General features: G+C 36.4%; 1 protein-coding gene across 7 annotated transcripts in view; it reads left to right on the forward strand.

The window, feature by feature from the left end:
* Positions 1 to 12,492, forward strand: part of Kmt2e (lysine methyltransferase 2E (inactive)) — a 73,255-nt gene that overhangs the window by 46,749 nt on the left and 14,014 nt on the right. For all 7 annotated transcript variants that reach the window (XM_076566342.1, XM_016008791.3, XM_076566341.1 and 4 more), the window contains 5 exons: positions 28 to 158; positions 2,078 to 2,195; positions 3,621 to 3,730; positions 6,560 to 6,824; positions 7,555 to 7,653. In XM_076566342.1, coding sequence (XP_076422457.1) covers positions 28 to 158; positions 2,078 to 2,195; positions 3,621 to 3,730; positions 6,560 to 6,824; positions 7,555 to 7,653 — 723 coding nt within the window. The remainder of the gene's footprint in view (positions 1 to 27; positions 159 to 2,077; positions 2,196 to 3,620; positions 3,731 to 6,559; positions 6,825 to 7,554; positions 7,654 to 12,492) is intronic.

The following is a 12,492-nucleotide window of genomic DNA, read 5'->3' on the forward strand; positions in this document are numbered from 1 at the left end:
TTAATATCTTACGTTTCCTGATTCTAGAGCCATATACAGAAGAATAAAAAAATTCTGAAATCTGCCAAAGATTTGCCTCCTGATGCACTTATCATTGAATACAGAGGGAAGTTTATGCTGAGAGAACAGTTTGAAGCAAATGGATATTTCTTTAAAAGGTATATTTATTTTTTTTTGATGTTGGTTTTCTATAGTTAAAAGTTTTGGGGTTGTTTGTTTTGCTTTGGTTTGGTTTTGGTTTTTCGAGACAGGGTTTCTCGGCATAACAGCTCTAGCTGTCCTGGAACTCGATCTGTAGACCAGGCTGGCCTTGAACTCACAGAGATCCACCTGCCTCTGCCTCCCAAGTGCTGGGACTAAAGGTGTGCACCACTACTGCCTGGCAGGTTTTTTTTTTTTTTTTTTTTTTTCTTCTTGAGATGTTTTTATTCTATAACCCAGGTTGTCCTGGAAGTGTTTTTATTCGTCCTGCTTTGGCCTCTTTAAGGCTGCATTTACAGAGATAAGCCACTACCCCCAACAAAATGACTGTGTCTGTGCACGAACATCTGTGGGCATGTTCGTTCCATGGCACTCATATGAAGGTCAGAGAACAACCTCAGATGTCAGTCTTCACCTTCCACCTTGTTTGAGACAGAATCTCTTGTTTACTGACCTATGTTTCAAGCTTGCTGGCCTGCAAACCTCTAGGGACTGTTTCCACCTCCCAACTTGATGGAGAAGCACTGGGGTTATACCATGTACTGCCACACCTGGATTTATAGACTCTGGAGCTCTAACTCAATCCTTACAATTGCATGGCAAGTGTCCTACCTGCTGCACTATCTCCCTATCCATTACGTTAGTTTTTTAATACTATAACTAGATGCTTTATGTGTTTTTTTTTCCATGTGATCATTTCAATAAAGTATAGTGTGGTTGGCATGTCAGTGGTAACTTTTTGTAGTGTGCTAACATTTAAAGACTTATTTCCCAGCCTCTTGCCCATTTCTGTGTAGCTTGCCCATTTCTAAAGTAAGGCACTTTAAACAAGTAAAGGCAAGAGAGCTTTGCTATCTTGGGTGTCAGTCAGGATTTCTCATTAGTTAAGATTGTCAAGAGCCTTTCTACCTACTACCTATGTTGTAACATACTTGCTAGAACCTGGAAAGAATGTGGTGATTAAAGGTGAAACTCCCCCTTCTTAGACAGTGTTAGTAATGTTCCTATGCTGCTGCCACCACTTGAACTCCTACTTCATTGGAGGCTTCTTTTGTGGTTTGGGATTCTTGTGGAAAATTGATTTGTTCTTCTGATAGCCGTTACTTTTCCGAAGTACAGTAATATGTTGCTATCTTTAAATCTGTGCTGTGCTGTTTAATACATTAACATTGTTAAAATATTTGTAGTTTATAACTTGAGTATTTACTTAAGCCATGAAAGGTACATGTAGAGTATTTTATCCGAAATCTAGTATAAATCAGTTTTAACCATACCAGGAAATGGGACTTTAAAAGCATGGAGTTACCCTGTAAAAAGGTGATGTAAAGAATTTCTACCTAAAGGAGTTAGGGAGAGGTGGCTCCGCAGTTAAGAGCACTGGCTGCTCTTGTAGAGGACATGATTTGGATTCCCAGCACCCACGTGTTGGCTCACATCCATCTATATAATTCCAGGTCCAGGGGATTTGAGGTCCTCTTCTGAATTTTGTGGGCACTAGGAACACAGATGGTACATAGACATGTGTCAGCAAATTACCCATTTACATAAAATAAAAATAACGATTAAAAACCAATTTCAACCTTAATTGCTTTTGACTTAAAGCAGACACAAGTCTTATTAAAGTAGTTAAAAGTGGCTTCTGGAATCAAATTGCCGATATTCAAATACTTGCTTTATTCTCAACCGTGTCTTTTAGAAATTTCTTAATCTGTTGTTTATCTAATGAATCACAGGAAATTGTAAAGTTTTGTTGTTTGCTTGTTTTGTACTGAGTACTGAACTGAGGACCTTTTGCCTGATAGGCAAGCACTTTACCACTAAACTATGTCCTCTAGCCCTGTTATACTAAAAGCTTGTAATGCTTCTTTGTTTGTAGGCCATACCCTTTTGTTTTATTCTACTCTAAGTTTCATGGGCTAGAAATGTGTGTTGATGCGAGGACTTTTGGGAATGAGGCTCGATTCATCAGGCGTTCTTGTACACCCAATGCAGAGGTAAGCTTATTGAAATCTTAGGAGAAATAGGAACACAAATTTAAGAAGTCTGCACCTATTTTATTTTGTTCAATTTTTTTTTTTTGTGGGTATTTAGGTGATAATCTCTAATCATTTTTTAAAATAACTATCCGTAAGCTGTACATGGTTGTGCATTTACTCCTTTAATCTCTTGGGAGGCAGAGACAGTTCAAAGCTGGCCTGTTCTTCATATCAAGTTCCAGGCCAGCCACTGCTACACAGTGAGACCTTGTCTCACTTTTTTTTTTTTTTCTTCACTTTCCATGGCTCTAAAACTGTAATGTTCCTTGTAAGAGGAAATATGAGATTTCTGTTTATATTGGGAGCTCTATTTGTGTGTCAGATGTTATTTTATGAACTTGCATCATATAGCTAAAAGCTAGATTTAATGTTGTTATATTAATAGTGTGTGTGTACGTGCATGCTCACACATAGAAATCAGAGGACAACTTTGAGTCATTTTGCTCCTTCTCCCATATGGGTTCTAAGGATTGAACTCTAAAAAGGTTTAGCAGCAAGATCCTTTACCACCTGGGTTATCTCACCAGCCCAAAAGTATATTTTATATTTGCTATAGATTTTTAAAACAAAATTTTAGAGTATACTGTTTTTTCATATACCACAAATCAAACATTTAATTTTGCAGCTAAAATTTGTAGTATTTGGACATAGACTTGGGACAATTATTGCTTTTCTGTGGCTTACTAGTTTTATAACCTTGTCAGTGCCTTTTCACTCTTCTGTGTGTATATGTGTGGTGTTGGAGACTAACTCTAGGACCTCACATGTTAGGCCAGCGTTTTTCCACTGAACTACATCCTCAGCCTTCTGTACCTTGCTTTTATGTGTAAAACAGTAGTTCTGAATTAAAAGTATCATGGGAAGTGAAACTGTGTCAAAGAAAAGTATTCTTAGGTTTACCATTAGTGCATACTCATACTCAGGATAATATATTACTTGAAAGAACCCACAGTTTCAAACATGCTGAAAGATAACAACAGAGTATACTTGTCAGATGATGAGAATGCAGTGTTTTTCTATTTGGAGTGTTAGATGGTGGGCTGTAGGGGTGAGTATTGCCAGTGTACCTTTGCAAACCTTTTAGGTGATGGCTATTGATTTGTAAGTCTTATGATGAATGGCAATTTTCCATGTCATGTTTATAAAATGGTTTTAAGAATATTTTTCAGCTGGTCATGGTAGTGTACGCCTTTAACTCTAACATTCAGAAAGTAGAGGCAGGTGGTTCTCTGTGAGTTCTAGGCAAGCCAGGGCTGCATAATGAGACACTGTCTCAAAAACAAACAATAACAATATAACCTAATAATATGAATAATTTTCCTAATTGCAAGGTAAAGATGCTCTAAATAGTGTATAGAAGTGTAAAATTATTCTTCTTAACAGGTGAGGCATGAAATTGAAGATGGAACCATACATCTCTACATTTATTCTATACAAAGTATTCCAAAAGGGACTGAAATTACTATTGCCTTTGATTTTGACTATGGGAATTGGTAAGTTCAAGTCTGTAAATGCCATGTTTCAGATAGATTAATGCCTTCATCATAATTTAGACATTGTTATTACTTAGTAGGAAATGGTTTAAAGTACCTGAAATTAAGTATGCTGTTATCAGCAATTGCATCCTCATTACTTATTTCCTAATGTGAGTGTTCAGACTTTATAATTATTAGCGCTAATTCAGTTATACAGTTCTGACTTTACTATGTGAGGTTTTCCCTCACTTCTTATACTTCAACTTGTTAAACAACTTAGTCATTTGTTATGAATACATCTTTTTTTTCTTAAAAACAAAAGATACTGTACCAGTTTTTCTTGCATTGTAATAGAAATGATTTGTGGAGATACTGCAGTAAAACTTTAAGAACTATTGTTTTGAAATGTTAGGGGGAAAGACATTAATTTTGGGTTAAAAAAACCTTATTTGTATTTTTAAAACTATAATATGAAATACAAATGACACAAATATCCATGTACTTATTTTCCAAATCAAGAAATAAAGCAGGAGATATAGCTCTGTAGTTAGAGTGCTTTTCTCTCTTTTTTGAGGGTAAAGAGGAGGATTTAAGCCAGCCTCAGACTTCCTGTGATGTCTTTGAATTCTGCTCTTCCAGCCTCTATTTCCTGAGTGATGGAATTATATATATGTACCACATGCAGACTCTCTTTCATTCTTCTTGAATCTTTATATATTTTGTAATATTTTAGGTTATAGATATTTTAATTCATTTCTTCCTGTATTTTATTATTTACTTATTTTTATTTGTGTATGTCAGTGTATATGACATGTGTGGGTGCCAGAGGCATTACAGCTGGATATGGGTTGGGAGCTGTCCAGCTATGGGTGCTGAGAACCAAACTTAAGTTCTCTGAAAGTGCTCTTAATCTCTGAGCCATCTATCTTGCCCCATCCTCCTACATACTATAAACATTGTATGACAGACATCATTTCTAAAATTAAGTTTTAAAGTGTGCATTATGGCTTCCTGTTGTTTGTTTTTGCTCTCTTAGGGGGCCTACCACCCACCTCCCAAATGAATCACACATGGAGGCTTATACTTACTTATAAATGCCCAGCCTGAGCTTGGCTTGATTCTAGCCAGCTTTTCTTAAATTATCCCATCTATCTTTTGTCTCTGCTTTTCTTTTTCTAATTCCTGTATACCTTTCTTTATTACTCTGTGGCTTGCTGTGTAGCTGGGTGGCTGGCCCCTCAAGTCTTCCTCCTCTCTGGCTCCTTCCTCTTCCAGATTTCTCCTTCTATTAATTCTCTCTGCCTGCCAGCCCCACCTATCATTTCTCCTGCCTTACTATTGGCTCTTCAGCTCTTTATTAGATAGACCATCAGGTGTTTTAAACAGGCACAATAACACAGCTTCAAAAAGTTCAACAAATGCAACATAAACAAAAATAACACACCTTAAAATAATATTCCCCAAGTTTCCTATAGTGTGCAATCCCTTTACCTTCAATATGTATTTCTACCTTTGAGTCATATTTATCATAACAATTTAAGTTTTCTATTTTTTTAAATTTGTTTTTATTTGTATGTTTAAGTGAATGTATGCCACATGTGTATTGGTTCCTGCAGTGATCAGAAAAAGACTACGTCTGCTGGAGGTGTATTTCTGTTGTGATGGGCCCTTCTGTGGGTGCAGGGATGTGAGGTCAGGTTCTCTCAACTGCAGGAAGTTGTTGTCTTAACTGTTGAGTTCTCTCTCCAGGCCCAGGAAATAGGCTATTTTGAAAGCCTATTAGTAAACAGCATATATGTTTAACATTTGGTGCCCGTTTTTTTAAGACAGGGACTTCCCTGCTCCCATAGTCTCTCCAGGTTTTTACAAACTTAACCTCTGTGTGTGTGGTGGGGAGAGGGGGTGTAACATGCATCTTGTGCTTACTACTTTAGGAGATTGCTAGCCCATAGGTGTTGAGTATAAATCTGTAAAGATCTGTGAGCTTTTATATCTTGCTTGGTTACTCGTTATGTAATCATACACCAGTTTAGCACCACTTTGTGATTCCTTAGCTCGAGATTGAGAATACTACTCACTAAATAGAATGTTGTGAACTTTTGATGAGTTAACACATACGAGGTGTTTAAAGCAGTTTCTGGCACAGAGTAATGGTTGTATAAACACAAGTTATTGCTATCAGACAAACTTTTGCAGTTAAGTGTAATCCTAAAAGGAAGCTTTTAGAGTACCATGAGCCTAAGCTTTAAGGTCATCTATAAAATTGAGAGTATTAATAATTACTGAGAAGATGAGGGATGGTATAATTTTTCAGGCCCCATTTAAAGGAGAGAAGACTTAGAATTAAGTTTTCTTCAAGGTATCTTTAAAGGAAAACTGGTTATTAAAATCATTCCTTGAAGTATATTAAACTAGGGAAGATCTGATATGTATCATAACTGGCATTTTTTTTAACTGAAGAGTCAGCATACCACCCTCAGACGAAATAAGGGTGGTTTTTTTCCCCTTAATGTTACCTTGCACAAACTATAGTATATCCTTTTACTTTAAAAGACTGTGTTCAAAACCAACATCCAAAGGCTGGGGCTCAGTGATATAGCATTTGCCTATCATATTTGAAGTACTTGTCTTTGGGTTCAATCCCCAGTAGCAAAAAACAACAAAAATTACTATCTAGTACTCTGTTATTATGAAAAAAACATTTATTTTGTCACATTTACCAGGAATTCAAATTAGTAAAATGTTAAGATTTACTTATTATTAATAAAAGCATGAATTTTATGGAGTTGCAGCATAAACTTCTCAGTCTTGTTTTCTATATTAATATGTACCTGGTTATCATTTCAGTAAATACAAGGTGGACTGTGCATGCCTCAAGGAAAATCCGGAGTGCCCTGTTCTAAAACGGAGCTCAGAATCCACAGAAAACATCAATAGTGGTTATGAGACCAGAAGGAAAAAAGGAAAGAAAGAGAAAGATATTTCAAAAGAAAAAGATACACAAAATCAGAATATTACTTTGGATTGTGAAGGAACAAATAACAAAATAAAGAGTCCAGAAACAAAACAGAGAAAGCTTTCTCCACTGAGACTGTCAGTATCAAATAATCAGGTACCAACTCTCCTGATTCTCAAGGAAATTATTTTAATTAGGAAAATGTTGTATTTTAACATCTTTTTTTTTTTTTTTAGCTTAAAATCATTTAATAGTTTAAATATTTATTTTTCCAGATCTGGGGATTGAGCATATAGGCTCTAACACAAGCTAGGCAAGTGCTCTCTACCACTGTGCCTGTCCCAGTCCTTGTTCTGTTTACTTGCACATAGGATTTCCTACAATAAATGCCAAATTATTAAGAAACAACCAAATTGACAGATCCTTATAGAGTGGAACATTTTCTTACAACTGCAATTAAAGACATTCCAGATATCATAGGTTTTTGTTGTTCTTTTGAAAGTGTCTCACTCTGAGGCTAGTAACTCACTATATATATCAGGCTAGCTTTGAACTGTCTCCCTCTGTCTCCAGAGTACAGGATTAAAGGTGTGTGCCACCATGTCTCATGTCTAACTGTCTTAAGTATTAAATTGAACACTAGAGATTTCAAATCTGCAGGTTTCGTGAAAATTTGTTTTGGTACAAATAGAAACATAAAGCCACACTACCATATTTGATAGGAATTTCATAAATCTGCTTATATGAGTTTGAAAACTTTGTTTAGAAATTTAGATTTTCGTGGGTTTCTTATTTCACATACTGAATTGTGGTTAAAAGAGATGGTGTATAGTTATTTTATAGATGGACTAATAGTTTCCATAAATAAGTCATTTCCATTTTTCAGGAACCAGATTTTATTGATGATATGGAAGAAAAAACTCCTATTAGCAATGAAGTAGAAATGGAATCTGAGGAGCAGATTGCAGAAAGAAAAAGGAAGATGGTAAGTCGGGAAGCTAATGGCTATGTGTGGTCCTTTGGGGTGGTTCAGCTGCTCTTCTACAAGTCAACTACCTTTATGTGGGTTTCTGTACTTCAAGTTAGAAAACTTTGGACTCATGATATGACATTGAGCATTTTTATTTGGCTTTGCCATTACCATTTAAATATATATTTATGTATGTATGTATGTATGTATTTTTTCGGACTTTTCATTTGGCATTGAAGAATGTAGGCTAGGCAGTGGTGGCGCACACCTTTAATCCCAGCACTCGGGAGGCAGAGGCAGGCGGATCTCTGTGAGTTCAAGGCCAGCCTGGTCTACAGAGCGACTTCCAGGAAAGGCGCAAAACTACACAGAGAAACCCTGTCTCAAAAAACCGAAAAAAAAAAAAAATGTTAACCACCTTTAAGAAATAACTTTGAACATTTTAAAGCCAAGAATTTTTAATAAATTTAATACCACAATTATTGTTCAGTATGTCTTTTCATTAGCTAAATGTAGTTTCTTTTCATGACTTAAGACAGAAACAGATCCTTAAGCTTTGTATTACTACTAAGTCAGTTAGCAAAACTTCAAGATCCACCATGGTTTAGTAGCCATTGTGTCTGTACTCTCACACTGTTATCATCATAAGCTCTATCTTCCTCATGATTTATCTACAAATGTTTTGTCAGTATAAATGTTGGACAAGAAATTGTAATTAATTGTAGCAGCAGAGTATGGTGACTCACACCTGCAGTCTCGGAATTTGCAGGGAGGAAGCAATAGGATTGCCATGAAATGAGTAGATATATAAATTAAAGAGCCGGGGTACAGCTTGGTAAAAGAGCACTTGCACAGCATGTAAGGGCCTGGGTTGATCTGGTGCCCTCCTGCCCTAGCCCCCCAAAAAGAGAGTTAATAGTGGCAATTAGCTTTCAAAACACTTTCTGGCATAAGAATTGAAAAGTGACTTTACAAACCATGATGGACTTAGTGTAGGCTTCCCACATTCTTTTATGTTAGGGTTTTCATACTTTTTATTCCATGGGATCTCGTGTGTTATAACTAGAGTGGGGATGTAAGATATTGGATCTTTGTAGACCTACTTAATCTTTTTAAAATCATGGTGGGGATCATCCTCAACTGATTGCTAAAATACCTGCATTGTGAAAGCAATACATATTCATAGCTTCAGGACTGCAGAACCACTTGCCTAAAGAGGTGAAAGCTTGGAAGAGGTTGATTCCTACATCTAAAGGGATTATATCGAACTCTTTAAGATTCAATTATTCCTTAAATTACTTGCACCCAAATTATCTATGGCCTGTGCATGTGCACACACCAACACTCATGTTGCTTGCATCTATGTATGTGCACGGCATGCATGCCTCGTGCCTTCGGAGGTCAACCATGTGGATGCTGGAAACTGAACCCAGGTCTTCTGGAAGAGCCACAAGTTCTCTTAACTTCTGAGCCATCTCTCCAGCCCCCTTTCTTTACTACTAATTTTCAGTCCGTTGCCCAATTGGTGCAGCTTTGAATTTGTATTATTACTTCTGTAGAAGCTTTGGATCAGTTTACTGTAAAGTATGGGTTTTTACAGCTGGCTTTAAGAACTGTAATAGGCAGCTGGGAATAGTAATAGATGCCTGTAGTCTCAGGATTTAGGATGTGGATGATGGATGCTTAGGAGTTCAAGATCACCCTCTACTACATAGTCATTTACATGAGACCCTGTCTCTCTCCCACAAACTCGTAAAGCAACGACTTTGGGAAAAATAAATTGACACTGGAGATTATAATATGTTTATTAATTTTATTCAGATTAATTTTTGTCATTATGTTGCTACTTTTAAAATACCAGTCAAGCCAGGCATGGTGGCACATGCCTTTAATCCTACGGGAGGTAGAGGCAAATGGATCTCTGTGAGTCTGAGGCCAGCCTGGTTTACATAGTGTGGTCCAGGACAGCCAGGACCCTGTGCCCCCCCCCCCCAAAAAAAAGGGTATGTGTGTATATGTGTATATACCTCTCAATGCTGATAAATGTGTTAGAACTTAGAACATGCCCAGTTTTAGATCCTAGGAATTGGATACCCTTTGCATGTTATAAATTCAGTGTAGAAAACATGCATTTTTCTAAGCTTGCTTGTGATCCATTTTTTTCCTAATGTGAAATTCTAATCTTTTTTAATATATTCATCCAAATTACTGCCCCTGAAGTGACTGAAACTGTAAGTTTTGTTAATGGAAGTGTAAAATGTGGGAAACCTGTAAAGTATGTCCTTTTTAAAGGATGTGAAATGAAACTTAAAACCTTTGCCTCCTTGACCCTAGCTTCAAGATTATTGCAATCTTAATTTTAACTGGATTATCACTTTGATGTTTAGTTTATTGATGTAAGTTCCTAAACAATTGATATGGTTTTTCTTCTCAAAGGAAAAATAATTAATTTGAATCTTGTAGATTCTGTCCTTTATACTGGCTATATTAATACCAACAGTTGGATAGAGAAGGGCAAATGGAAAAGTGGCAACTTAAAAAGGAAGTAGAATACAGATGCAATACTTCTGAGAAATTTTTGTCAAACTGATTAAAATTTTCTCATATGCAAGACAGTCCTAAGAAAATTATGGGTTTCATTAGGAACTACTAGCTAATATGTTCCATTTACCATATTTGGACAAAGAGGAATCGGTAATACTTTCCTCCAAGTCAAATTCCATGTAATCTATTGTAGTAAGATTTTAGCAAAACAGAATTATTTTGCTGATTGTTACCTATATAAATAATACCTTGCTCAGTTTTAACTACTGTATTGGTATGTGAGGTTGTAATATATGGTGTCTTTTACTATGTAGCTATTACTGTCTAGAATTCTGTTGAGATCAACCTGCCTCCTCGTGCTTTTAATTATACTCAAATAGCTTAAACTTGGAGTCCATGGAAGTTGACTCATGATGGCCCTCACATTAAGACAGAAATTTAAGAATCAATGAAAGGAAGACAGACAGGAGGAGTATCTAGACTCCTGTTATCCTTGTTGCATAAACTCCTTAACTGCTTACTTGGAATATCTAGCGGGGGAGCACAGCTACTTGTACCCTTGATCAAAGACTGGTCTTCCTTTATCTGAGGTCATCTAGCCTTTTCAACTGAGTGCACATACACATGGAGCTGGAGTAGTGTGGGAGGAAAGGGACATTAGGCTAGGCATCCAGATAAATCAAATCAACTCTGGTGATCAGTGGGGTGAGAGATGTCTAAGCCACATAACTTTCACATAATAATATAAACTTATATAAGAACTTGTTTATTGTCATAACCCCAGCTGCTAAGGTGGAAAAAAGTAACTGGCTTTTAGAATTGGCAGCTTAGTAATGAGCCAACTAAATGGACCCAAAAGCCACTTAGAAAAGACAGGCCACAAGTGTGAGCTTAAATGAATCTTCTTCACAGCCCAGCCAACGTCTGTAGGCTTTGCCTAGAATTAGGCATTATTCTCATAATTTTCTGAGGCTTCCGCTGTGTCAGAATGTATTTCACAGATGTCTATGAAAAGATATGTTGTTGGTTAGCCTTATCTGCACTTGAATACCTTGCAACATTTAGGGTGCATGATGACTCATCAGGAATTCCTGGTTCTTATCTTGGGGAACAATTACCCTGGGGGAACACTATTGTTTTTTAGAATCTATGCTGTTACTAATGCATTTAGAGGTGATTTAACTTAGAAAAACAGTTTAGAAGGAACCAAGTTTTAGTATTATTAAAGTATGAGAGCAAATTTGTTGCCAGGAATGTCATCTGATGATAGAAATATGAGGGACACCATCCTAACTCACCATTTTCTTCTTATTCCATGACTAAACTGACACTAATTCTTGAGATTAGTAATCATCTTTGTTAAAATGATATGGTAAAGCTGAATAAGTTTATTCTTATAGTCTGTCCAAACAAAATGAGGTGGTTATGGTTTACCTGCCTCTTGTAATAAATATTCAAAATTTTTAAATGCTTAACATGGCACAGTGACCTATGCTTTATACAATACATAATTATTACTTGTTTAAAGAAATCTCAGTGCTTGATGCATGGGTAGGGTTTACTTATGTAAAAACTAGGTGAATAGAGAAGGCGGAGCAGCTCTCATAGAGAATGCCACATAATGGTGCTGTTAGGAGTACGTTGAACTGTCAGTGATAGAATAAATGGGAATACCATGTATTACTTTGGGATGACTTTCATTCATAATCTTAGCAATCTTTAAAGTTCATTTATTGGTTCTATTGCTATTTGAAAGAGGTTTAAGGAAGCATGTATTTCTAAAGTAAGGAGTCTTTTCTCTTTTCAGGACTGTGAGATAGTGATTTGGTGGTGTGCTCTGGTTTCATTTCCTTCTTTTTACAGGCAGTTTTGTGTTTCTCAGCTCTAGAATTGGGGATATTTTACTATTGGAATATTTTCAGCCCCTGGGTACTGAGACTAAGGAGAGGGAGACTGGAGGACTGCAGAGATGTTGTTTCCCCAGGTACCTCTTGCTACTACAGGCTGAGAGTTCTGCTCTTGAGGTCCTGGGATTGTTTTTGTTTCAGAAAAGGCATTTATTTGCAGGGTAGAAAAGCAAATCAGGAGGAACCTACATTTCTTCTAACGCCAAGTTTACCTTACTTATGGTGCTCAGGCTTATTTTTAATTTTAAGATAAATCTCAGTTAAAGTTATTAGTAATTTATTTAGTGCTTTCAACTTTATTGCTATATAATAAAAGCTTATAGAAATGTGGTAAACTTGTGCTTTCTGTAATAATATCAGTGGTTAATTGGAAAGACGAGTAAGTTCACTGTCAGGAAACTTG

Source organism: Peromyscus maniculatus, chromosome 3 (genome assembly GCF_049852395.1).
Source record: "Peromyscus maniculatus bairdii isolate BWxNUB_F1_BW_parent chromosome 3, HU_Pman_BW_mat_3.1, whole genome shotgun sequence".
NCBI classification, from domain to species: Eukaryota; Metazoa; Chordata; class Mammalia; order Rodentia; family Cricetidae; genus Peromyscus; species Peromyscus maniculatus.